This window comes from Monodon monoceros, unplaced genomic scaffold (genome assembly GCF_005190385.1).
Source record: "Monodon monoceros isolate NGI ecotype Baffin Bay Population unplaced genomic scaffold, NGI_Narwhal_1 Super_Scaffold_13, whole genome shotgun sequence".
In the NCBI taxonomy this organism is placed as follows: Eukaryota; Metazoa; Chordata; class Mammalia; order Artiodactyla; family Monodontidae; genus Monodon; species Monodon monoceros.
In genome coordinates this window covers 23,857,166-23,883,780 of record NW_021703769.1, presented here as the reverse complement: position 1 = coordinate 23,883,780, position 26,615 = coordinate 23,857,166, and the positions used below count along the sequence as shown (strand labels likewise).

The 26,615-nt window shown below is 50.0% G+C and overlaps 2 protein-coding genes across 8 annotated transcripts in view; one reads left to right on the top strand and one right to left on the bottom strand.

Annotated features, from left to right (window-relative positions):
• Positions 1–66: 66 nt before the first annotated feature.
• Positions 67–22,823, bottom strand: GGT7 (gamma-glutamyltransferase 7). 3 transcript variants are annotated; one of them, XM_029221336.1, is made up of 15 exons: positions 22,621–22,823; positions 16,252–16,487; positions 15,723–15,874; positions 14,358–14,475; positions 13,283–13,350; positions 12,994–13,067; positions 12,466–12,662; positions 10,457–10,544; positions 8,396–8,523; positions 8,137–8,225; positions 6,352–6,501; positions 6,115–6,232; positions 5,205–5,342; positions 3,951–4,050; positions 67–816 (listed from the first exon to the last, which is right to left on the bottom strand). In XM_029221336.1, exons 1-15 carry the CDS (start codon positions 22,787–22,789, stop codon positions 653–655), a joined length of 1,989 nt encoding a protein of 662 aa, XP_029077169.1. In that variant the 5' UTR covers positions 22,790–22,823; the 3' UTR covers positions 67–652. The 3 variants fall into 3 exon arrangements, with proteins under 3 accessions (XP_029077169.1, XP_029077168.1, XP_029077170.1); XM_029221335.1 differs by having other exon boundaries at positions 122–816; positions 12,994–13,123; positions 13,283–13,447; positions 22,621–22,811; XM_029221337.1 differs by lacking the exon at positions 13,283–13,350 and having other exon boundaries at positions 123–816; positions 12,994–13,123; positions 22,621–22,811.
• A 3,076-nt stretch (positions 22,824–25,899) lies between these two features.
• ACSS2 (acyl-CoA synthetase short chain family member 2) overlaps positions 25,900–26,615 on the top strand; it is a 47,534-nt gene continuing 46,818 nt past the window's right edge. For 3 of the 5 annotated variants that reach the window (XM_029221068.1, XM_029221070.1, XM_029221066.1), the window contains exon 1: positions 25,963–26,179. In XM_029221068.1, the coding sequence (XP_029076901.1) occupies positions 26,002–26,179 (178 nt within the window). In that variant the 5' untranslated portion in view covers positions 25,963–26,001. Of the gene's footprint in view, positions 26,180–26,615 lie in introns of all 5 variants that reach the window. The other 2 variants (XM_029221067.1, XM_029221069.1) reach the window with 2 other exon arrangements.

Genomic DNA, 26,615 nt, shown 5'->3' with positions numbered 1-26,615 from the left:
AGCCAAGGTCTCCTCTCTCACTCCCACTCCCAACACAGCCAAACATAAATCAGGTCAGAGCCATGGTTAAGCAATATTCTTTCTTTAATTCCCCTTTGCAAATGGAAGCCCCTGAGCTGGTCCCCACCCCCACCCCTACCCCACACCTTGGGCCCACCCCAGATGAAAGGCCCCCAAATCAACCTGATGGGAGGAGGAGAGGAGCGCCCCCTCCCTAGGATGGTCCATTTAAAAAAATCCTAGTCATTTAAGAAATGAGGCTGGGGACAGGAGAAGGGAGCTGGAAAACAAGGCCAGGTCAGGCCCAACTGGAGATGCTGGGGTGGCAAGGACCCTTGAGAAGGGTTTGCAAGCACAGCCCTAAGCTCAGAGCCTGCATGGCTAAGGGAAAGGAGACAGACAGACAGATAGTCTGACTCCTCAAGGTCCTGCCTGCCTGGTCGTGGACACTGACACTCACCACCACTGCCACCACCACAGGCCTCCAGATGGAGAATTTTCCAGTTACTCTGAGATAGGGTTTGCTAAGCATCCCCTCTGGCCCCTGATATGGGGCATCCCTGGGGTCCCTCTGAGACCAAGCCTGGGAGAAGGAGGGACTCTAGGAACATGCAAAGGCGGGGAGAAGAGACCCCCGCCCCACCCTGCTGCTCTACAGGATGGTAGCTCCGGCTGCATCTGGGCTCCGAGGGTCCTTCACACCGATGATGAAGTTGTTGGTCCTCCGGCTGCCATGGACCCAGGACAAGACATCTACCTTCTCCACGTGGTGACCCCTGGCTTTCAGGAACTCAATCTCTTCCTCTGTGAACTCACCTGAAAACCATTCCCCAACATATACACATTCAGAGAGTTTAGAACACTGGCTCAGGAGTCTGACGGTCAGACCTGAGTCCTGGTCCTGGATGCCCTACTAAGGAGCTGTATGACCTTGGGCAAATTGCTTTAGTACTCTGAGCCTCAGTCTCATCATGTATAATAAAATGGGTATTACCTGAGAACCTACCACATAAAGTTGTTGCAGGGATTAAAGAAGACAAGGCACACAATGCACAAAGCTCAGAGCCTTGCATATAGTAAGTGATTGATAATGTATAGTCATTCTTAATATTGGAAAAAGGGCTTGGCTTTGGGGGTCTTCATTCCACCTGCCTAGGCCAAGCTGCCATCATTACTTGCCAGGATTACCACATAGCCCACTAACGGGTCTTTCTGCTTCCAGTCCTGCTTCCTTACAGCAGCCATTAGTCAGCCCGTGTCACTTGCCCTGCTCAAAACCTTCCAACAACTTTGATGACTCTTAGAATAAAATCCAAAGTCCTTACCAAGGCCTCTAATGCCCCAAATCATCTGGAAACTTGTAACCCTCTAAACTCCTCTCCTCATTTCCTTCTACTCTCTCCCTTGCTTAACTCTGCTCTAGCCTCCTTGCTGTCCCTCAAGTAGGCCAAACATGCTCCTACCTCAGGGCCTTTGCACTTGCTGTTCTCTCTGCCTAGAATGCTCTCCTACTAGATAATCACAAAACTGGCTCCCTTACTTCATTCCAGTCTTCAAGAACTTCTTTGGCCACTATCTAAAATAGCAGCCCCTGTCATCTTTACCTTGCTTTATTTTCTTTCAAAGTACTTGCTGCTACCTGCATCTTGTTTATTTATTTACTGTGTCTCTCTCCACTAGAATGTAAGTTTTTGAAGGCAAAAATGCTGTCTTGTTCACTATTGAGTCCCAGTGCCTAGAACAGGGTGAGGACACAGTAAATGTTAAACAAGTGTTTTCTAGATAAATGAACAAATCCCCACTCTCTCGCATAAGTTCAGGTCTTCATCATCTCTTGCCTGGACCATTATCCCAGTTTCTTCTTGTGTTTCTCTGACTTAAGTTCTCCTCCCTTCAATCCACCTCCCCTACTTAAAACAAATCGTGTCATATCCCTCCCATGCTCAACTAGATGAAGTCCATACTTCTTAACATGAACCTCCATGGTAAGCCCTGTAACCTCACCTCCCAATGCTCCTCAGCAAAAATCTGATCTTCTTACTTCCCCAAATGGGATGATTTGGGGTAGTTCTTGAGATAAAGACACACATTAAACAGCATTAAACAGCATTAAACAGCATTATATCACCAAGTTGGAAATATATTCCCTTTGTGGTTCACTTTCAATCCTTTTGATAATAGAAAGGACTACGTTCCAGTCTGGTCCCCAACATTCTAATCTCCTTTAAAAGAGAGAGCAGACCTCAGAACATTCTATGGGCAAAAATGTCTAACTAAAACCTAGAAACATTTGATTTTTTTGTAGCTGTTTATCATCTATTTGAGGCAAATGATGCCATTTTTCCATTTGTGATTATGATATAAGGTTTAGTTTTAAAATACATTCAGGTTAAAAAGGAAATCCATTTGTAGACACACATTATATAAATAATGCTTTAGATGGTGTGCAAATCTGTCAAAAGTCATGAAGGTACTGGATAAATTCTGAAGTTTGGGAAACAACGTCTCTAGTCCAGCTGGCCCCCTGGCTGTTCTCTGAGCCATTTTTTCTGGCTTTGCCCAAGCTGTTCCCCTTAACAACCCGACCCCGTCCAGAGTGTTCTTTACCTCCACATGCCAAATTCCTGCTCATATATCAAGGTCCAGCCAGTTGTCACCTCTTCCATTAAGCCTCCCGGAGCCCTCAGGTGGGTGAACTTTCCTTTCACCAAGCCTCCGCTCATCATAGCCTGTCTTAGACTGTGTGCCCTTCAAGGGAGGGCTGGGATGAGCACCCTCACCCCCACAGTAACTGAGCACAGAGCCTTACATTCTACAGAGACCTGAAGATGTTAGTTGAGCAATATTCATTTTCAAGGACTTGGCCTCATCACCCATCAGCCGGGATCCAAGTGTCACTGAGCAACCACAGGGTGTGACTACTGAGGGATTAGGTCTGTGGCTTCTACCATGCTTCAGTCCAGGAGGTATCAAGAGCCATGCGGTAAAGAACTGAGTCTTTGGTATCAACCAGGTATGTATCTGATATCAATTCTGCCATTTATTGGTTTGTCTTTGACTAGTTTATAACCTCTGTGAACATCAGTTTCTTTATCTGTAAAATGGGGAGACCGAATAAGCAAGGACCATGTCTCATGCAATTTTGTATCCCCTTTGGACTAGCATAATACATTGTTCTAATAAAAACTCCTCAAAGGTGCACATACTTTCCCAGTTATGAAATTAAGCTGTGTCCAAAATTAAGCACCCGTCCTTTTTAGAGGAAAGTCTATCTCCTCACCATAATCTGTAAGGTCTATGACCTGACCCCTGCCTGCTTTCTGATCTGATCTTACCCTCACTCACCCTGGTTTCCTTTCTACTCCTAAACCACCAAGCCCATTCCTGCAGTGAGTTCTTTGCATTTGTTCCCTTGGCCTACAAAGCCTGCCACAGTTCTCTGCTTGGTGGGCTCTCTCTCACTCTCCAGATCTCAGCTTAAATGTCACCAAAGAGAACGCTTCCCCAGTCATCGAGTTAGTCATATACATCATCCTGCTTTAATGCTCTGCAGAGCATTTGTTTTGCTTTTTTATATTTCTTTATTTCTTTTCCTGTCTGCCTATAAATGCAGTATCCCTAGCACCTAGGATAATGCCTGGCACACAGTAGGTATTCAATACAAACTGTTGAACGAATGGTTTGCAAAATGAACAACTATATCTTATTTTACAAGTGAGAAAACCGAGGCTCAGAGTGGAGACGTGAATTTCCCAAGGCCACAGCCAGGAAATGGCAGGACAGGTTCCAATCCGCAGATCTTCCACTGTTCCAGTAGGAGTTGGTTAAAAGAAACCAAACTTTCACTGGCACGGAGTTGGTGCTGGGAGAGGCAGGGGCACCCTTGGGAGGAGCCCCTTTCTCCACCCTGCCCTGTGCCCACCCCATGGGGACCTTTGCTCTTCACTCACTGTCCACCTGCAGGAGGTTGGTCTGCAGGTCGGGGTGCAGGCGGCCACGGGCCAGGCTGTCACTCAGGTTCCGGTTCAAAGTCAGGACATTCAGCAGGACCTGTAGGCAGCCAAGGGGCAGAAGTCAGGGCTGTCCCAGAGGTGTGGGTTCAGGAATCCACAGCCTTCGTCCCTGGTCCAGACTCCTTAGTCTTTTGAACACTTACACCAGGGATGTCATCTGAGTTTCTCAACAGCCCCAGAAAACAGGCAGGCCCGTGATGACTGTCTCCATTTTACAGAGGGGAAACCACGGGCCAGAGAAAAAAAGCCATTCATTCCAGAGTTTGGAGAGAGCTAGGGAAGAGGCATCACTAGCACCCAGTCTCCTTTAATACAACCCAAGGCTCTCCTCCCTTCCTCTTGGCCAGGAGAGGGCTAATAGCTGGGGCTGGTCTAGGGCACAATGTGGGTACTTTCAGCTTAGTGGCTGGAAGTATGGGTAGGCTCTGTAACCAAACTGTCTGCCCATTCTTACTAAACTGAACCTAACTTCTTAACTTCTCTGGGTCTCAGTTTCCTCATCTATGAAATAGAAGTAAGGATTCCTCCCAAAGTTGGGAAGCTTAAAAGGGTTACCACATGTAACACTGTGCCTGGCACTTAGTAAAATCTCCATAAATGTTAGCTATTTGTTATTATCTTCATTTTACAGATGAGAAGACTGAGGTTCAGAGAGGTTAAGTGAATTCCCCAACACCACACAGCTGGAAATTGGCAGGGACCCAGAGGTGTCTGATTCCAAAGCTCAGGTTTGTTAACTCACCATCTGCCAAAGTACGGGCCTGACACATATATCAGATGCTCAAGACATTCGTGGAACTGTTGTGAGGTGTTTTAGAAGGTAGCAGGCCCTTCCCTTCAAAAGCAGACCCTAAAGAAGGCTGCTTGTTATTCAGATGTTGACTAGAGGCATGATGGGACTAGAGACTGACAGAACCCAGGCAGCCCAGATGTTCTATCACCTCTCAATTCTACTGGTCCTGTGATTTCCCTGCAACCTGAGAAGACATGGCGATTCAGGGCTCCATTTTTGCTAAGAACAATGTAGTTCACGTCCCCAGTGCTCAGGATGGGCCTGGCACAAAGCAGCCTCAGCCCATGTTTGCTGCGTGAGTAGGAGATGAGGACAAGTCAGAGACATGAGGGGCATCTGCAGCCCAGGTCACAGCTTGCCTCCTGGCCACAAAAGGCCCATCATGGGGGAAAACTCACCTGGGTCAGGCCGCTGAGGCCCCGGGCAGCTCCATTGGCCCCCAGAGCAAGGTAGGTCCCACAGAGTCCTTCTGCTGGCCGGACCACAGTGGGCAGCAGGAAAGACAGTGGCCGCTTCCCTGGCTGCACCGAGTTCTCCTGTTGTCAGAGGACCGAGACCACAGGGGAATAAGAGGCGGGACAAGACAGGAAAGGGCTACTCCACCATTCTTCCAACATCTCTCTCTCCTGAATCTTCCACAGGCGCAGTCTTCATGGGGACTGGCCCATCCCCAGGCCACAGTCTGCTGTTTGTGAAATGGGCAGGGTCCCTGGATAACTGAGGTAGATAATGGGCCCACTGAGCTAAGGGGCTGCTATGGGGCTACCATGGGTGGCAGGAGAGGGATCAAGCCAAGAAAGATGACTATGAGAAAGAACAGAATAATCCCCACCCTGGTCATCTCTATCTGTCTTTGTCTTGCTGGGGTCCCAGCCTGCAGGGAGTTAAGAATGCTGCTCTCACAACAGACAATAATTCACATCTCCTTTCTTCTTGGGTCCCTCTTCAGTGCCCCTATAGTGCTCAGCATCACACAGTCATAAGCTACTAATGCTGAAAAGTACCCAAAGCATCAAAAGGGGGCCAATATCCTCACTGTAAAGTAGGTGAAGAAACTGAGGACCAGAGAGGGGGGAAGACTTTCCCTGTGTCACACAGTGAGACGGTAGCAGAATGGGACGAGGTTTCTTTGCACCCAACAGGCTCCAAGCCCTGGACTTGGGCTGGGGATGAAGTGGACACCTTGTTTAGGCTGTTTTTCTTTATAATATAATTTCATAGAAGAAGTGGGGAGGGAGGAGCAGTTATACTACTGCATCTTCTACCTAGCCTCAGGGTCCCCAGGGGAGGAGGAAAGCAAGGCCCTACCAGGCTAGGCGCAGGGTGGTTAGCAGTCCTGTTAGGCCAAGAGAAGTCCAGCATCTGGCTGTTGAGCAGGATCCCCGAGGGGGTGATGAGGCCGCTGCCAAAGGGCCGGTTCAGGGAGCTGGGGGCCGAGGTTAGGGCCAGGTGAGCCCTGCGCCTGCCCTCACTCCCACCCCCCCACCACCTCCTTCCTGGTCCAGATGATCTCTTGTGCCAGGTTCTGAGTCTGAGCTGGCATACCTGACCATGGCTACAATGAAGTCGTCAGGGCCCATGATCAGCACCTGGGCAGCCGTGGGAGCCCCATTTAGCTCATAGATGGGCAGGAGCGGGACAGGGGCTGTCTGGGAGTCATTGATCTGGCCCCGGAAGTAGGCAGCCTCCACTTTGCTGAAAAGACAAGAGGTAGGAGATGAACACACAATAGGCTCTCATTACACCCCACCTACCACACTTTGTGCTGTCTGTTTGTGCAATTATTTGCTTAACATCTGCCTCCCCCCACTGAACTGTTAGGTCTATGAGAGCAGAGGCTCATTTATTCCTAGCATATAGGGAATAAACAGGAAATAGTTGTTGAACTGAATGAATTTACTTAGGTGTTATTCAGGTTTTCTTCTAGAGGCAATGTTGAATTTATTTCATGTTTAAGTCAAGTCTTTTAGTTACTTGACTATATTTATTGAATCCTTTCTATGAAAGTACCTGGAACACAGGGGATGCTCATTGTTTTGAATGAACAAACTGAATTCATTTAACCTAGGGTTTGTAGTCCAGAGCTAAAGTTTTATTAAGAGTTTAGCTAGAGGAGGGTTTTGTATACAGGGACCTTTACTTGCTATTAGAATTTTTTCTTCAAGGCACAGGAGGACTTGGCACAGCAATAACTATTTATTGGATAAATTAGTTAAATTAATTTAACATAAGTGTTCGTGTTTTAGAGCTAAATATGCATTGATCTTGAAAACATGAAATTTTCTATTTTTAAAGTTCAACTGAGGGTTTTTTACCTGATAATGGTTAGTTAGTTATTCTAACTGACTAGAGAATGACAAGTCACCAAGGATTACTGAGGACGTCCATTCAGTTTTCACCCACGAGGGCTAGTGGCCACACACAGGGCACAGAGGGTTTTGTTTCAAGTGGTTTGGGGGCAGGCAGCGGGGAGGCTTGGTTTTTAGGCTTTATCCTTGTGGCCTTGAGCTGGTTTTCGTTTTTGGTTGCTGCTGTTTCTGCTTTTTAATTATTAGCTGTTCATTTAGTCTCATCATTTGCAACTTAATTCACAGAGGGTTGTTTGAGTATCAGTATAAATTTATATGAACTATATTTTTGGCTTCTGATTTTTCCTTTAGCTAGCCTTTAAGTCAGTTATAGTAGCAGCTAAATAGTAATCAATCTTACCTCTATTGCCAATTGAGAATAACAATGATATTTGTTGAATATTTATTACGTGCCAGACAACTTGCTAAGTGCTTTGCACGTATGATCTTGTTTAGTCCGCACCACAACCTCATGAGGCTGGCACTGTTAATGGCAGGCCCTTGTAGAAACTGAGACTTAGAGAGTTTAAATGACTTGCCCAAGGCTGCACAGCTAGTGGACGGTGAGGCTGGGATTTGAACTGAGACAGTCCGACTAGAGCCCACAATCTTACTATGTGATGCTGCTGATGTAAGTACATTTGAATCAAAATCCCCACCACCTCTAGTATTTGCTTGGGGGCTCTTTTCATTGTTATTAGGCTTTCTTTTTCTACTCAAAAGGGGGAACAGATGGGTCCATATAGGTGCCTGCTAGGGTCAAAAAAATTTGAGAGCTATATAAAGCAGACCACCTTGTTGTACAGATGCGGAAACTAAGGCGCAAGGTGAGGCAACTAGTGTCACACTGTGAGTTGGGGTTGAGCTGAAACTGACTTGGGCCTTCAGGCCTTATTGCTCCACCAGCTGCTTTTCACCTGATTCTTTCCCCACACCTGCCACTGCCTCTGCAGTACCCAGGGTCCTGCCCCTCAGGACCCACCTGAGCATGTCATCCATGCTCTCAGTGATGGTAGAATCGTAGACGGGATCTCCCAGTCTGCTGGCCAGAGCTAATGCGATCTTCAGGGTCTGAAAACAGAGCAGGAGTGTGGAAGAGGTTGCCAAGCCCCTCCCGGCACCCACACCAGGTGCTGTGTGAGAAAACTTGGAGGTGATTTAGTCAGGCCTTCTGGCACTACCCCATCCCCCAACTCTTAGTGTCCCCAGGCCCAGGGTGGAGTGGAGGAGGTCAGCCTTACCTCTGCCACCCAGTGAAGAGCCTGTTCCCGGGATACCAGGCTGGTGAGGTTGAAGCCCTCAAGGATGTTGAGAGCACTGATGAGGGCAGGGCCTGTGTGTGGGGGTCGGGGACTGAGAACCAGGTGGCCTGAAAGGACAGGAAATTACCGACAGCAGGAGAGAGGTCAAGGCATCTCCACATCCCTCCATCACACAGACTGAAACCACTGCACTGAACCCCCTCATCAGGTAGGAAAACTACACTGGGAGGCAAAGGGACCCACCCAAGTTCACACGGCAATTCAAGGGCAGGGCCAGGACTCCAACCCAGAACACTTGTCTTTAGTTTCCTCGTCCATATGAGGAAACTAAGGCTCAAGAAAACTGTGATTTGCCCAGAGTCACACTGCAGTCCATTGGCAGAGCAGGGACAGGTGTCCAGATGTCCAGTGTCCTGGTCCACCATGTGTCTCCTTTCAGCTCCTCCCTTAGGCCAGGATATTATTCGGGGCTCCTGCTGGTCCCACCCCTGAAACTTCCTGGAAACAGCAAACTTCTCTTTCTATTTGAGGCCCCTGTTATTGGATGTTTGGACATCAAAGGAACAATAATAATATTTGACACATGATAGTTACGTTAACTAATTAACTCATTTAATCCTCATAACAGGTACTGTTATCATTCCCATTTTACAGGTAAGGAAACTGAGGTACAAAGAGGCAAGCTGGTCCAAAGTTACAAGAGGTAAGGGGAGCCTAGAGTACTCAAGGTACTGACATTGCCAAGACAACCCAGGCTGCGGAGGGCAAATGGAAATCAAGTACTACACATTCAGTACCCATTCTGATCAGGATAACTTCCAACATCATCTCATCACCTCCTCATGGGCACCCTGAGCAGTAGGCACTATTATTATCTCCATTTTAAGGAGGGAAACAAGGCTCTGAGTGGGAAGTGGCTTGTTCAAGGTGAATGGCACAGCTGGTACTCAAACCCAGGTCTTCCTGGCTCCAAAGCTATGCTCTTCCTCTGCTCAGTATAACGCCACTTCTGGTAGAAGAATCAGGCTTAAGAGATTGAGGCCTGGAAACCTGAATGCAGAGGCAGCCTCTCCTGGAGCTTGAGGTTATCTGGGCCTCCTCGAGGGGAGAAAGCCTGAGAACCTTCTGAGGGACTCAGGAACCTACCACTTTGGGTTTGCAAACATGGAGTCTACCCATGTCATAATGCTTGGCTTTCTGGGTTCCTCACCGGTTTTGAGTTTGGCAGGTTAAGTTCCATTCCTCCCCTGGGCCTCAGTTTCCTTTTGGCACAATGAGGGGCCAGGTCTCTGGCTGTCTTGAAGGGTTTGTTCTAACCTGAAGCTAAGATGGATTTTGGTCTTATGGACTCTTCTTAGGAAGCATAGGGCAGTGAGTGTGGGGCTGGGGAGCAGGCTGAGGCAACACAGACCCTGAATCAAGAACACCTATGGGGCTTCCCTGGTGGTACAGTGGTTGAGAGTCCGCCTGCCAATGCAGGGGACATGGGTTCGAGCCCTGGTCCGGGAGGATCCCACATGCCGCGGAGCAACTAGGCCCATGCGCCACAGCTACTAAGCCTGCGCTCTGGAGCCCGCGAGCCACAACTGCTGAAGCCTGCACGCCTGAAACCTGTGCTCCGCAACAAGAGAAGCCACCACAATGAGAGGCCCTTGCACCGCAACGAAGAGTAGCCTCCGCTCGCTGCAACTAGAGAAAGCCCGCACACAGCAATGGAAGACCGAATGCAGCCAATAAATAAATACATAAATAAATCTATTAAAAAAAAAAAAGAAAACCTATGGCCAGAACCCCAAATTCCAGGCCTTAGCCTTTGACCAGACCTCCCTCCCCATATCCTAAATATTTAGGGTAACTGACTCCACAACTACTTTAGAAGTAGGCTGACTCTGGCTTGCTTCAACGGTTGGCTGTTAAGGCAGCTCATTGCTTCGGTTTCTCTCTTGTGAAATGGGGAGGAGCCACTAGGCCAAAAGGATGTGGCCGTGGACTGGGAGGCCTCTCCTGAGTGGGGACCCTGGGAGCTGGGGGAGAGGTCACCTCTGTACACGCCACACACAGGCTTCTCCAAGAGGGCACTGTAGTTGCTGAAGTCCTCCTCAGTTATGACACCCCCTGCATGCTGAGCCTGGAGGGGAGAGAATGACCCCCACCACTGTGAGTCACACACCACACTGTGAGCATGCGGTTTAGCCTAAGGTATATGTTTGGATCATACACAGATCAAATGGTTACAAATATTGTGCCTTCTGCAGTTCCCATCATGGCCTTTAGGGACCCCATCAGCTGTGGGTACCCCAGGAAAAAGGAAGGGGAAAAGCACTAACAATAAGCACCCACTATGTGCCAGACATTGTACTGGATACAATCTATGAATGACCTCCTTAGCTTGGCATTCAAGGCCCTTTGTGATCTGGCCCCTGCCTACCTCTCCCACTTCACGTCCTGCTATTCCCCAATGAGCTCTGTACAGCGACCCAGAGTGACCTGCAGGTCCTGAACTCATGACTACATGTCTTTGCACATACTGCCCTCTGCCTATGTAGAAGGAAGATTTTCCACTTACAGCAGCACTTGCCTAGGAGATATCAAAACTGAATTCTGCATTTCACTGTAACTAACTAAAACCACTCCAAAACCATGAACTCTGGATGACCCTCGTAGGACAACCCTTACGGGACATAACTGAGCACTTTACTGACCAATGATCTAATCTTGTACAAACTGATGGGCTCATTCTATCCAGCATGCTAATTTTTAATTCTAAATTAGCATAACCACTAGGAATCCTCTCCTTTTTTAGTACTTTTAAGTACCTGAAGCCTGTGATGTCTAATCTACCCTCAGTGACCTACACATTGAATTTCTTGGCTTTGTCTGGTAAGTTAATAAACTCAGCTTTGGGTTTTTCTCTCTTAAAGCTCTGATGGTCTTTGTTAGAGTTTCCTTCATCCCCTTCTCCACCACCAGGAGAGGATATGCAACCCAGGTCTGGCTAATCAGATCATTCCTTTTCTGTGCTACCGTGACTGGTTTGGGAATAGTCATGAGACCTATGATGGGCTGTGAGACATAACCTTGAGGCTTTGCTGGAACTATTTGAATGAGAAAGGCTTTTTCTCTGGGATGGCTTGCCAGAAGGATGGCTGCTGGAGAGCAGGTGTGGAAAGGATCTGACAGAGTGATTTCAAACAGAGGAAAGTAAAGTTGTGAGACCGAAAGAAAGAGATACAGAACAAGTCCTTACAATGTGGAAGGAGTCCCTGGACCCAGTAGATCTAAAACCAGTACGCTGCTGGACTTTCCAGGGATGTCTGTTTGAGACAGGCATCTATCACCACATCCATAACTCCAATGCCCAGCACAGAAGCTGGCACAGAGCAGGCTCTCCATGAAAGTGAAATGAATGGTGGACCTGTTTAATTCCCACAACTGTATGGCAGAGATAGACATAACCACCCGCATTGTACAGATGAGACAATCACTGAGTTGGTCTGTGTATCCTTATCTTGAACATAATTTTCCGTTAGTGGTTTCGAACTATCAACACTAGTTCTCAGAACCCATTACTGCCTCAGACTGAGACTCTTTGGGGTTGGGTGGTAAAGCCCTTGTGTCGATCCTCCCCAGTCCTGAGTCATCAGTGAAGATGGTGTCTCCCTCGGTCCCTAGAAAACCCAGGGAGCAGGGTGGGACTGTGGGCTCAGGGAAGCTGAGGCTGATCCTGGGTCTCCACCAGGCCTGGGAGGGCCAGGACAGGCCACTATACAGGTTGGTACCAGCCCTGGGGAGCTCAAAGGTACCTCTCACAATCAAGACAAAATATTCTCATCACCCTAGGAGGTTCTTTGTGCCTCATCCCAGTCAACCCCTCCAATTCCCCAAACTACTGATCTGATTCTGAGGTTAGTTTTGTCTATTCTAGAATTTCAAGTAAATGGAATCCGCAGTAAATATATGCAGAAACAAAGACAGGGAAGTAAGGGGGAAGAGGACTTCTCTGCAGTAGGGTCTTCCGCCACAGGGCCGGGGGTGCCCCACACGCTCACCTCTGCCACCATCTCCAGTGTGAGGTTGCCACCGGCATAGAAGGCAGCGGGGCCATAGGTGCCAAGCACATCCAGCACCGCCGCCAGGTCAGGCCGTCGCAGCAGTGAGCCAGGTAGTGGCGGGTGACCCGAGGGCAGGAACGTCTCACGGAAGCGCTCAGACGCATTGGGTGGCGGCTGTTCAGCCAGGGCTTGGGCTGCGGGCAGGGACACGAGGCTGGGATGGGGGTGTCGGGACTGTACACGCAACAGGTGGGGTGGATGAGGGCTGAGAGGCCGGCCCTAAGCCCTCCGGCCCCCCAGGAGACTGTTACGGGGGGGGGGGTAGTGGTGGTGTATATGGGCCAATCCCAGATCCCCCTCCCCATTGGAGGATCCCTCCCAGTGAAGGTAGGGTGGTGTGGGGAGGGGGTCTGAGGAGCAAACTGGAAGAGAGGCACTTCCTGGCTTAGGACCTAAATCGCAGAGGTTCCCTCTCCCCTCTCCATCAAACTCATGCCTTTCCCTCCACCCCCAGGCCCCACTGACCTAGATCATGGGTCATGTTGAAGCCATCTTGGGCCACAGCTGCTGCGAAGGCGAGGACTTGGGACCATGGCAGCCTGGGGGAGCCGGAGAGCAGGGGGTGGAGGAGGTCCTGGGGGGAGGAAGAAGGGTCCTGGGGGGGGAGGGGGGTTCCTGGGAAGGAGAGTCCTGGCAAGGGAAGGGGATATTAGGAGGGGGGAGTTGGGAAGGGAAGAATCCAGGAAGGTAGGAGAAGGCCACCCAAGGAGGAGTGCAGGCAGGGGCCCCTGGTCCCCAGGGGGAGAACCTTTACCTGCCATAGAGCTGGTGAGCTTCGTGTAGCCCCTTCACCATTCCGGGAACCCCCACCAAGAGCCCAGGCTGGGCAAGGCGGGCAGGTGAGGGAGAGAGGAGACCAGGTCACTGGAAGGGGGGGTGCTGGGCTGAATTCCTCAGAGCCCCAAGCCAGGGATGGGGGCTGGCACAGGGGAGAGACACAGGCCAAGTATCCCAGAGGAGGGACAAGCTGTCCCCAGCAGGCATCCCTCCCACCTCCCTGACTTCCTATCAGCAAATGCAGAAAAGCCTCCTTTATCTGTCATAGCTGAGGGATTTATAAAGTAAGCAAACCCTTTTAAGAGCCAAGACATAACAATTTAGATGGAAACCTGTCTAGATTGGATTATACCTACTCTTGCCTTTTAAAACAGTGGACAAGTGACCTTCATTTAACCTTTTCATTAACACCACCATTACTCTGAACTGTGATAATTCAGGGGTGTGTTTGGCTTTTGCCACTGCACTAAATATCTATTTTCCCAAGTAATTCTATTTCCTCCTTTGCTCTCAGTAGATAGTGGGTTTGCCTCCAGCAGTTCCTCTATGTCATGTCAGTTCCAATATGTCACGGGCTAGGAAAGTTACCAATGACAGCCTCAGAATGAGATGTGTGAGTGATAGTGCAGCTACTTTGTGACATCTCAGACTGCTCAGTGGCTCTTTTTCTTCCTTCTTATGTGCCAGATAGGCAAGGTCACCAGAGAAGTAATGTGGTGCTGCACTGCCTGTTATCAAACAATCAGATTTTCTGGTTCATTATTATTATTATTATTTTTTTGGCTGCACCTTGCAGCATGCGGGATCTTTCCCCTACCCGGGATCAAACCCGCATCCCCTGCAGTGGAAGCGTGGAGTCTTAACCACTGGACCGCCAGGGAAGTCCTGGTTCATTATTTTATTTTGGGGGCTGCCTATCTCCCTCAGAGCCTAAGAGCATCCTGCTTAACTCTTTCCCTCACCTCCATAGTAAATATTCAGCAAGGCAATGCTTGGGTTAGCAGAAGGGCAGTGAAGGGAGACACCCCCCACCTTCTCACCAGGGTCCCCACCTTGGTCTCCCAGGATCTCTGCAGGGCCTCTTCTCTGAGAGCCCCTGGGGCAGACTCTCGGAAATCAATTAGGTGGCTCTTATTCCGTCGGATGTCATGTACCAGCATCACACCCCCACTAGGAGAGACATGGAAGGGGGAGGGTGATGATAAGATGCCACTCCTCCGAACAATTAGCCTGCTGTTCCTCAAGCCCCCCACGCTGATGGCTAAAGGCTCAGTCTGTCATCAGGAGTCAGGTGTCTGAGCTCCTCCCCAGCAGAGATTCAGAGACTCAGCTACCCTATCAGGGTGGGGAGTGAAATCAAGGGGTTGGGGGACCCAGAGTCCATGGACCTCTTCCAGCCTGTTATTGGAGCCTTTAATCCCTGACAAGGGAAAACCCAGAGACTGGGAGAGCGGGATGTTCTGCTCCCCCTCCACCCCCACCTCCTACCACAGTTGGACCCCTGCCAGCTTCCTGCACCTGCCTCTGTGGTACGTCCCTCTCCCTCTCCCAGGACTGAATTATGTAAGGACAGACTGTACACAACCAAAAGTGGAATTTCTTTCGTAGGGCCTGGAAGGCTGGTCTTTCAGGAGCCAAGATATGGACTTAGTCAGCTTGTCCCTTTTCTGTGGTTTGCTTCCATCTGAGATGGGGGTTACATCTGAGATAACTGGGCTGCCAGCTAACATAATAGGGAAAGCAGGACAGCTAAACAAAAGGGAGTGGTAGGAACTATGGCCAAGTGGACAGTACAAGCCCCATCATGGGAAACAGCTTCTATTCAGCTCCAGATAACTGCAGCCGGGTGAGAATGTAGGCCCAATGTTATTAGGTCTCCTGATTGTTCAAGAAATGTTAGAAATCTGGATTTTTATGAAAATTCTCAATTTTTTAACATCAGCAACCAAATTTTTAAAAATTTAAGTGTGCAAACTAAACCAGGCTGTGTGCCGGGTGTGGCCCATGGGTGGCCGGTTTATAGTCTCTGTTTTAAGAGGTCTTACCCTGGGGTGTATTTTTTGAGGATAGAGGATCCATTGCTTTCATCAGACTCACAGGGATGTGTTTTAAGGATTTGTAAACGCTAAAAGTTGAAGTATCACAGCCTTAATTAATGACAGTATACCCCCAACTGTGTACCTCACTTTAGAGTTTATGAAATCCTTTTCCCAGTTAAAGAAAAATCTTCTGAAAACACCTCCTTGGACTCCATGTAAAGAGAAAGGGGTAAGATTGGGTGTAGAAAGAGAAAATGCAAGGAGATGGGGCCCAGTTGCCCCTCTGCTCAAACTTGGAGAAGCGCACATGAGGCCCACAGACCAAGAGAAAGAAGGAGGCCTGGGGCACCCCAACCTCCGCAGCTGGGAGCTTCTTACCCGCCCAGGCCAGAACTGTGAGGAGCCACGATCCCCAAACACAGGGCTGCTGCCACAGCTGCATCCACGGAAGATCCCTGTTTACTGAGCACCTCTATGCCCACCGATGTGCAGTGGGCGGCATCGGTCACCACAGCGCCCTGGTGAAAGATCTGGAAGGGGGAGGGGACTAGGTGGGGGCAGAAGGGGCCCCCTGCCTCCCTAAGGCACCTCCACTAACCCCAGAACCTCCAACAGAGGGTGGGGATGAGGGCCCTGCCCTTTTATCCCCTTGACTCTCCCCTAAGAGTCTTCTTTCCTTACCTCAAGTGCCTCCTACCTGATCAGTTCCCTTCTTTGAGCTCTGTCCGCCTCACGCCCAGGAGGCCCTCCCTTGAGACCTTCCTCTCCCATGTCACCGCCCTCTCCCCTTTCCATTTGCTGGCCCCCTTTCACCACTCAGCCAGTCCTCAGTTCCCAAGGTCTCCTTAAGCGCTTCTTCACCCTTCCTCCCCAGGTTCTCTCCTCTCCCCCTCCTCTTCCTCCTCACCTGGGGGTCCCCGAAGTAGATCTGCATGATGAGCGCCACAGTGACACCGGTGGCAAAGGTGAGGCAGGCTGTGACGATGACCGTGAGCCCGTCCTGGCGGCAGGAGCACTCGGACGTTGCCGCGGAGAACGGGTCTTTGCGCGTCTCCCGCAACGGCGACCCGTCCTGGCTGCCCATCTCCGACGACGACGACGGCAGCCGCTGCAGCCGCGCTGACTTCAGGAAGGAGTCCGGGTCTGCGGGCGGCGGGGGTCGGTCGGGGCGCCTCTTACCCGGCCCTACCCGCCCTCTAGGCGGGGCTATTCTGCGTCCCCCTCTCTCTCGGCCCCCACTCCCCAAACTCCACTAGACAGCACTGCTCCCCTTTCAGCGTCTCCCCATGCACCCCAGGGAGGGCGGTGGGGGGTGGGGGGTGGTCCTCGCTTGGAAGAGACAGGGACCCCCAACTGGGCAGCAGGGTGGCTGGATTCCCATCCCTAGGCCACATCGCCCGGGACCCAGGACCCAGGGCTGAGAACACTTCCTGGAGAGGCAGGGGTTGGGTCCTCCCTGGAAACCAGATCTTGCCTCAGCTGGGGCCCAGCCTTCTGTGCAAGGAGGCAGCTCCATAAACTGAGCGGAGGGGCCCTGTCTTCCAACCTTGTTTTCGCGATCCATCCATCCATTCATTCATTCAACAAATATGGAGGGCCTGCTATTTGTCTGGTCCCATGCTAGATGCTAGGGGAAAGGAACAAACAGTTCCTGCCCTCATGGGTTTTGAAAACCAGTGGAGGAAGAAGATAATAAACAAGTAAACAAAGGAGTATATCATTACAAGCTGTGGCAGGTGCTATGAAGAAAGAGAAGGATGACAAGGTCCTACTGTATAGCACAGGGAACTATATTCAATATCCTGTGATAAGCCATAATGGAGGGACTTCCCTGGTGGTGCTGTGGTTAAGAATCTGCCTGCCAATGCAGGGGACACAGGTTCGAGCCTCATCCGGGAAGATCCCGTGCCGGGATGCCACGGAGCAACTAAGCCCGTGCGCCACAACTACTGAGCCTGCGCTCTAGAGCCCGTGAGCCACAACTACTGAGCCTGTGGGCCACAACTACTGAAGCCCACGTGCCTAGAGCCCATGCTCCGCAACAAGAGAAGCCACTGCAATAAGAAGCACGCGCACCACAACAAAGAGTAGCCCCTGCTCGCTGCAACTAGAGAAAGCCCGCGTGCAGCAACGAAGACCCAACGCAGCCAAAAATAAATAAATAAATAAATATTTTTAAAAAGCCATAATGGAAAAGAATGTGAAAAAGAATGTATATATGTATAACTGAGTCACTTTGCTGTACAGCAGTAATTAACACAACATTGTAAATCAACTATACTTCAATTAAAAAAAGAATAGAATTACAACAACAACAAAAAAGGATGAAATGATAGAGAATAATGGTACATGTTGGAGGCAATTAGCTGGGGAAGTCAGGCAAGGACTCTCGCAGAGGTGACTTATAAGCTGAGAACTAAGGGATGAGGAGCCAGCCATATGTAGAGCAAGGAGTGAGTGTGTAGAGTGTTCCACAAAGAAGGAACAGCAGGTGCAAAGGCCTTAATGTAGGAATAAGTTTGGTGCATTAGAAAACAAATAACCAAGGTTGGGGTGGCTCTGGTGTGGTGAGCAAGGGGAAAGGAAAGAGTAGTAGGTGGAGGCTAGGGCAGATGCGCTGGGCCTTGAGGGCTTAGTGAGAAGGTTGGATTTTACCCTGAGAGCCACAGGAGGCCACTGGAGAGTTTTAAGCAAGAATGTGAAGCCTTCTGTTTTGTGTTTTAAAAAGATCCCTCTGGCTGCTATCTGGAGAACGGATCTAAGGATAATAAAAGTAGAGGCAGGGGACATTTGAAAGCTACTTACCTGCTGGGTGACTATGGACAAGTCATTTCAAGTCATGAGCCTCACTTTCCTCACCCTAATAATGGAGCTGATCCCTAACTGGCTGGATGGTACAAGGATTCAAAAAGGTGATGTATACCAGGCACTCTGTAGGTGCTCACTCAAAGTTATTTCCATTTCTTTTCCACCCTGGCCAGGGCTGAGACCCTCTTCCATCCCATAGTCTCCCTCCTCTGGGACATATTAGCCTTGAACCCAGGTCTCTAAATGGTCTAAAGGTCCTGGGTGTTTGTGAATAGTAAAGAAATAGCCTGATACCTTGACCTTAATATGTGACTGTACTCACAATGTGTTTTTAAAAGTTCATTCATTCAAAATATTTTTGAACACTTGCTACTATGGCCTAGGAGTATAACCCCTTTAAAAGTCTGTGGGATAATATTAAGAATTGACTGTTACATTTTCCTGTTTAAAATACTATCATGGTTCATCAATGCCAAAATGATAAAAATCCAAGCTCCTTAACCTGGTGTTCAAGGACCTCCATAATCCATACTCCCCTCTTTCGTATAAATAAGAAACCACACACATATATAGATAATTTTTAGAAATTCTTCATGGTGGTTACTTTTGGGGGAAGATACTGAAGATGGGAATGAGATGGAGTGGGAGAATTTTTTGTTTGAAATTTTTACCACTTACATATATTTCTTTTGTTTTTTAAAATCAATACATATATTTTTAAATAAATAGGAAAAACTGCAGGAGATAAGAATGGAGAAGAGGACTTTTATATTTTCTCACTGTTCTTTTTTTTCACCATGAACATATAATTTTTTTTTTAATTTCTATTTAAAAAAAGAGACTTGTCTTCTGGAAGCCTCCTTCAGTTGATCATGCTTGCTTCTAACCCTCAGCACCAGCACCAGAGTCTGTAAATAAAACTGATTTACAGTTGATAAACTAATTCAAGTTGATATTTCCAGGCACTTGTCCTTAAATCTGTTTTCTCCAATCAGATATGAGGAGCCAGGAGGTGAAGATGCTATGGCCCCATCAGAGTTAGATATATTCAAGACTTCTTATTCTACCAATAATTTATTATGAATATATAATATAAATGAATATTGTTTTCCATTTATTCAATAAAAATATTTACTGAGTATCAACTGTGTAAGTGGTGGGGAAGCAATACCATTGATTTTGCTGATGTGTAAGGACAACAGCAGGACATTGGGAAAAGGCTAGTCTGGGACCAGAAGAAACAAGTCATTTGGGAGAAAAAGGATGAGTTTAATTTTGGCTGTTCTGAATTTGTGGGACAACAGCAGGAGTTGTCTGAAGGCAGTTGGCTTAGTAGGCATCTAATTTTTATCTGCTTAGTCACCATTCCCCACTCAATTTTCTTTTAGAGAACACCAAATCCCCCCTCTCCTTCCTCATTCCCTCATTCCTGGTCAGAGTGAGTATATGACCTAGGCCTAGCCAATCAGAACAGGCACCTCTGTACAGTGATTGGTTCACGTTCACGTGACCAGCACCAGCACCAATGATTTTCAAACTCTGTTTTGTTTTGTTTTTTGCTAAAATATTGGGAAAGAGAAAGACTTTCTTGTCTAGGTTGCTAAGGTGGTAAGATGTAAGCCTGTTGCTACTGGGGACATCTTGCTCCCACAAGATGGGAGGTTTTCTGAAGATGAAGCCCATAAAAATGAAGGCAAAGCAAAAGATGGAGAAAATCCAAATCTTTTTCAGGTACCTCAATGCAGCTATGCCTGAAGCCCTATATCCTGAACTTTTCAGTTATACTACCCAATAAAATTCTCTTTTTAGATGTAGCTCAGTTTTAGTTGGGTTTATGACAAATGAACCCTGAACAGAGTTGACTTGGTCCCTGGCTTGCTTACTCCTCTGAGGGGAGAATCACTAAAGATTTTTGAAACAGGGAGTGACATGATCAGAAATGCAGGGTGCTGGATGGATTGGGTTGGGAGGGGGTGGGGGAGAGTCAGGAAGCAGGAAGAATAGCTAGAAGCCTATGGGTAATAGAGATAAGAGAGGATGGTGGCTTAGTCTACAGTGGTGATGACAGGGATGGTGAGATGGAATTTGGAAGATACTTAGGAGGAAGACAGAGAGCATCTGACCACTATTTAGAAGTGAGCAGAAGGGAGAGAATCATGGGTGGCTCCTAGGCTTCTACCTTGGGGACTGGATGGATGGCAGTGTCATTAATTGAGAATGACATTGGGGGACGAACAGGTGTATGGGGAAGAGAGGATGAGTACAGCATGGAACATGTTGAAGGTGAGGGACTTTCAGGACATCTAGAGGCAGATGTCTGGGAGAGAGAAGAACACATGGGCTTGGAGCTCAGAAAAGAGCAAAGAAAGTTTTCGCCAGTCTTGGAGTGGTCACCATCTAGCTCTGTTTTCCACAAGGCCTGCTGTGGGGTGCCTGGCACTTGGTTCTGTGGAATGGCAGGCTAGAGGCTAGCTGGGCACAACCAAAGTCCTGCATAAGAGGATGGGGCAGTACCATCAGGTGGCACCAGCAGGTTGAGAACACAGGGGGTCATGTTAGCCAGCAGGCTGGTCCAGCTGGGCCAGAGGAGCCTTGGGGCTTGGAAGTAGTGCTGGGAGACATGGTATTGAAATGACTACACAGGTAGGATGGCAAGGTCCTTGGAACCTTAGTGCATAACTTGGCATAAGGTGCAGCTTCCTAGAAACTCAGGTGACAAGGGTCTCTCCTGGATTTTTATACAGTTGAGGGCAGAGCCTGTATTAACTCCTCAAGGAACTCCCTGAGGTTTGAGAACCCTTCCCTTGCCATTCTTTCATCCTGAGATCTTCTCTTTCATTCATTTATTTCTTCAACAGTTTTTATTGAAAGCTTAGCACTGTGCTCGATGGTGCAGAAAGGATGGTGAACAAGACAGTCATGATCCCATCCTCACAGGGCTTATAGACATGGAATAATCAAAGGTTGCACAAATAAATAATCACAGGTTTTGATAAATGCTAAGACATTCATAGGAAAGGAGGATAAAACATATCAGGGGTTTCCAATCTCTAGATTGGGAGAGATAGGCATTCCCAGTTGAGCTGGAAGAGGAAACTAAGACCTAGGTCAGGGTAGGTGTGCCCATTGTCACACAGTGAGTCAGGGCAGTGCTGGGACCATAAGTGGTATTCTTGGCTCCTGAACAAAGGACCTGGTTTCAGGCTGGTATCCACCAGGACACATCCTCCCACTTCTCTCCCAACTACCTCCTGATTCCAGGGCTACTCCCTTCAGAAAAGAAGTTTTAATCTGCGGCTTTGACATGTGATGACCATAAGCCTCCCCACCCTCCCCTCAAACCCCCTCCAGGAAGGGTACAAGATAGTCAGGTTGGCAGGGGCTGCTGGTCAGGGCCAGGTGACTGGAGAATTGTGGAGGCGGAAAGAATTTGGGGCTGTCAGGCTAGGAGTAGCCACAGAAGGGCCAGGCCAGAGAGGGCTGGGCAAGAGAAGCAGGATCTGCCAGGCTGGTGAGGGATAGGGCTCAAGTGCAGGCACTGAGAGGAAGAGAGTGAAGTAGAAGGAGGCTCTAATGCCAGGAAGTGACGTTGAGGGAATGGGGGATGGAGGATGGAGGATGAAGAATGGAGGGGAGGACAGAGAGCTGAGCCACATGGACAGGAGAAAGAGCATTAGGGAAGAAATGCTCAGAGAGCTCTCAGCCCCAGGTGTCCCCCAAGCCCCGTCTCCTCCCTCCCTACTCCAACCCCTTGCAGTTCCTGAAGAGGGCTGAAGAGAATACAGTAAAATTCTGGAGCCTGCTTCCTAGGGGGCAGGGTACCTTACTAACATCCTGGCCTGATCCACTGCTCTGGGAGGGGTGAGGTATCCACAGGGCAGCGAAGGTGCTCTGGTCCCCAAGGACTTTGAGAGGTCATGCAGTCCATCCCCCTGTCTCCCAGTACCCATCACTCGCAGATGGATGGGAATCATATTCTCTTTACCCCTCCCGGGACACGAAGAGATTCTCAGCTTCTTCTCATGGTCTCTCCTTCCCACAATCCCTGGCTGTGGGGAAGTTCTTCTCAAGACCTAGCTTCTATCCATCCTGCTGCAGTCTCTGACTTGGTTTCTCCTATCCTGTTCTCTGTGACTAGAGAAAATCCTCTTCTAGGTGATCACAGCTGTTCCTTAGGAACTCCCCGCCAACGTTCCTTCCTTATTAGTTGGTTCTTCCCAAGGGGGTAACCCCAACCCCTCCTACTGCAGTCCCTAGCATCGTTCTCCCTTGTCGCATCCTAAGCCTCCAAGGAAGAAATGCATCCCCAGCCCCACCAGATAATGAACAGAGACAAGGGAGAAGGGAGAGGTCCAGAAGGAAGGGAATGAATTAGGGAGCTGGAGCTGGAGCTGGAGGTGATGCTTCGCGTAGATGGAGGAGGACCGGGGACGTCCCAGGGGTCAGGGACGGGGCCAGCGGGCCTCACCGGTATCTGGGTCTCCCAGGAAGGCGTCCTCGTCCTTGCGGCTCCTCAGAGGGGCCGCGGGCGCCGGCTCGTCCTCCGGCAGCCTCGGGAAGCTGGTGATGCTCATGTAGTCCACCGGCGAGTAGGCGCCCAGGGCGCTCTCCTGACTGGCCTCGTTCTCTGCCGCCATCCTCGCCCGCGCCCCCAGCAGCGCAGCGCCTGCCGGAAGTGGGGCGGCGGGGGCCGGGCTGGGGCTTGAGGCGGGGGAGACGGTGGGGAGGAGGGAGGAGGGCGGGGCCTGAGCTCCTGGACCGCCGGGAGGGGGCGCCTCAAACCCAGACCCTGGAGGGCGTAGGGGTTTGACTCGGCCCCGCCTGCTTAGCGTTGTCAGCCTGCGTTGAGAGCGCAGGCTGGGGTGTGGGTGTGGATGCAGAGCCTGGAGGACGGGTCCGGGTCGCGCAGTCGGGGGTCAGGAGGGAAGAGAGCACGCGGTAAGCGCGACCTTAGTGGCTCGGGGCACCTTACGTAGCCCAGGGACCAAACCCCTTCCTCCTTCCAGTTTGAGCTAGGATCCTCCTCAGACTCCAGGCTCCTTCCTCGGCTCGCAGTCCCTTTCACTGACTGCAAACCTCCTGTCGACCCCAGATACTGTCTCTAATGCCAAACTCCTCGAACCTCAGACCCCTCCTTGGACTCCAAGATCCTTATCCTCCTATCTCAGACTCTTCCTCCGACCCCAGACCCCTCTTTCGACTTCAGACTCCGCCTTCACCCCCGAGCCCCAGCCCCAGCCCCTACTTCATGCACAACCTGCTTCATTTCGAGGCCCCTCCTTGGACATCTCTCCTCGGACGTCAGATCCTTCCCTGGACCCCCCACACTTCGTCGACTCCTCTTTCAATCACAACCGCTTCTAGAACCCCTGACCTATCAGCATAGGGCAGTGAGCCTAAACTTGAGCTTGTCTTAGGATCTTAAAAGCGGATCCCTAGATTCCACTCTAGCGATCATGATTTAATTGGCTGGAATGGGGTCTCTGGAACTTGCATATTTACCATTATTTAAAGAGCTTTTATTTTATGTGGTTCTGGAAAGGAAACTTTGAGAAAGAAATCATGGTGGTGGTGAGATGGTAGGAGTGGGCTGGGTTGGGGGAGGATAAAAGGGTAGGGAATGGGTCTAAAGTCTAGGTATCTGGGTTCTATTCCCTCTGCTACAGCTTACAAACTGTGTGATCTTGGGCAAAACACTTAATCTCTTTGAGTATGGGTTTCTTCATTTGTAAAATGGAGAGAATGACTGTATCCATCTCTGGGTTGTGAGGACTAAATAACACATGGAAAGTTTTTAGTATATGGCTTGACACCTACTTAATACAGTAAATGCCATAATCATTATTAACATTTTTTTCTTAATCTCGTGGATTCTCATCTTGTCCAACCGGATCCATCCTCTTCTCACTGAGGAATTCCAACTACACCATAGTTTGCACTACTACCCCATTTCCAGGGATGGGGTGTTGGTTCCCTATATTATTAGGCCTCTTTTCCAGACTTCCATTTCACAGTCCACAGGCAGAGGGAGGGGACTGGTCAAGCCCCTGGCCACACATCCCCTCCTTCCCCAACCCCAGGCTCCAGGCTCAGAGATGACCTGAACTGCTTGTAAATCCATTATGGGCCCAGCATCTGCAGTGCCACCTGTAGACAGGAGAGGGCAGCAGTGTGTTGGGAACAGTTCTGGGGCCTGAAAGAAGGGCTGGGAAGAGAGGGGAGAAGGGAGAGTGCTGCCCAGAACTTTGTGTGTGGGATGGATAGATGACCATGTATACTAGGACTGTGTGCCATTGCATGTGCCTTTCTCTTCACAGAGAGGTTCCTATCTCCTCAGTGAGGTCCATAGGGCTTATTATGCTTCAGTGAAGTCTGATCCCCTGAGTAGGGTCTGTCCCCACTAAATAAGGTCTGTGCCCCCTCAGTGGTGTGCATTCCCTCAGTGTAGTAAGAGGCCCTTCAGTGGGGTTGAGTCCTCTCAGTGGGGTTCATGTCTCTTTAGTAAAGTCTATATATTTTGTATCTCTTTGGAGGAAGCCCATGTCCCCTCAGTAAGGTCAGTGACCTTCAATGCCATTCATGTCCTATTAGCAGGGTCCACAGCCCTTTCAGTGAGATCTGAGATGCCCCAGTAAGATCTGTGTTCCCTTAATGGAGTCCATGTACCTTCAGTGAAGTGTGTGTCCCTTTTGTGCAGTTAATGCCTCCTCGATGAAGTATCGTCTTCTCAGTGGGGTCCATGTCTATTCCATGAGGTCTGTATCCCTTCTGGGAGCCCTGAGACCCCTTCCTCAGGATTGGGTAGGCTCTGGATCAAGGTCTGACCATGGGGAGGTTTGTTTGTTTGTTTGTTTTTTCCAGTTTAGGGTGTGCTGGCCTTGCAGCTAGCTGGACAAAGAACAAGAGAGCAGGTGGGAAGGGAGGCTGGGCCAGGTGGGGTCCTGTGTAGGCTTCAGGAAGTGGGGGCTACCTGCTTCCGGGCCTCAGAATCACTCTTGGAGTTGGATACTTAAGGATCCTTCCTGCCTTGACGGCCATTCTGTGAACCGATGGGCAGGAGTGGGCCCTTCTTGGTGGTAAGTGCAGGTGGGAGATGGAGGGTCCTGGCTGGTCTTTCCTTTCTGGAGTGGAAGAGATAGAGAGAAGCCAGAGGTATCTGAGCCCAGGTGTGGCAGGAGAGGGGTCTCTTGGTGAAGTAAGAGACTGGGAAGGAAAGAAAGGTGTGATTCCTTCTACTTGCATAGACTTTGTCATTTCACAAGCCTTAGCGTCAGCCTGATGAGGCGGTAAAAACACCTGGAGTCAGGAGACCTAGGTTTGGCCCAAGTTACAGTCGTTGTTTTTTCTGTGACCTTGTACAAAGCCCTCCCTTTCCCTGAGTTTACCATTTATGCAATGAAATGGGTTTACTAGCAAAGACTGAAGGCGCCTCCTAGTCTTCACTTAATGAGTCTTTGCATTTTAGGTCTGGATGGAAATTCGTAGACCCTGTCAGAGCCAGCCTCGCCACTCCCCGTCACTCCATGGGCCCACCCTCTCTCCCGTCACGCCTGGCCCCTCCCCTTCTGCTTTCACGCTGCGGTTCCACCCTTTCCGCAAGTCAGCTCCGCCCCATCCCCCAAGCAATGTTCGACTTTTCCCTATCGGTCTCTTTGCTAGCCCTGGTCCCACCTCCACCAGGCATGGCTCCGCCCCTCCGGGCCGCCTCCCCCGCCACATGCCTAAGCCACGCCTCTGCTGTCAGGCCCCGCCCTTCTCTGAAGGCCCCGCCCCTCGGTCGGCCTGTTTTCCCCCTCCTGGCCGCCCGCTGAGACCGCCAAGGCTGCTACGGTGTTCGGAACTTGAGGTGATGGGGCTTCCCGAGGAGCGGGGCCGGAGCGGCGGTGGGAGCGGGGTCCGGGAGGAGGCTGGAGCCCGGAGCCGGGTGCGGAGTTGGTCTCCGCCGCCCGAGGTCAGCCGTTCCGCGCACGTCCCCTCGCTGCAGCGCTACCGCGAGCTGCACAGGCGCTCCTTGGAGGAGCCGAGAGGTAAGGCCGGGCCCGGGCGGGCCTGAGAGACGTCAGGGAGGAGAGAAGTGGGGGACTTACAGGAGAGTGAGGAGTTGGGGTTCCCTTGGGAAACTGAGGGGTCCGTGAGAAGATAGAGGTTTTGTGAGGGAAGAATTGCGGTTCTTTAAGGAGACGGAAAAGGGGTTCCGGGAGGAGAGGGGGGTTCTCTGAGAAGGAGGGTTCTGTAGGAAATGAGGGTTCCCTAGGAATTGGGGGCGTTCCTTGGCGGCTTGGGGGTTTCGTGAGGAGATGCAGGTTTTGTGAGGAGAGTGAAAGTGTCCTAAGAAGAGAACAGTTCCTCAGGTGAAAAGGCGGGTTCTTAAGGGCGCAGAGCGCCTTGAGGAGAGGCGGGCCACAAAGAGAATTTTCTTAGCCGCTTTTCAGACCAGCCTACCCAGTGCCTCCTGACACCTTT

Excerpts from the sequence above, each read along its gene's own strand:
- GGT7 (XM_029221335.1), bottom strand. The coding sequence starts at position 22,789 with ATGGCGGCAGAGAACGAGGCCAGTCAGGAGAGCGCCCTGGGCGCCTAC. Across the intron at positions 6,233-6,351 it reads TTCATTGTAGCCATGGTCAG|CTCCCTGAACCGGCCCTTTG; the intron begins GTATGCCAGCTC and ends CTCGGCCCCCAG. Across the intron at positions 4,051-5,204 it reads GCCTCAGCGGCCTGACCCAG|GTCCTGCTGAATGTCCTGAC; the intron begins GTGAGTTTTCCC and ends GGCTGCCTACAG.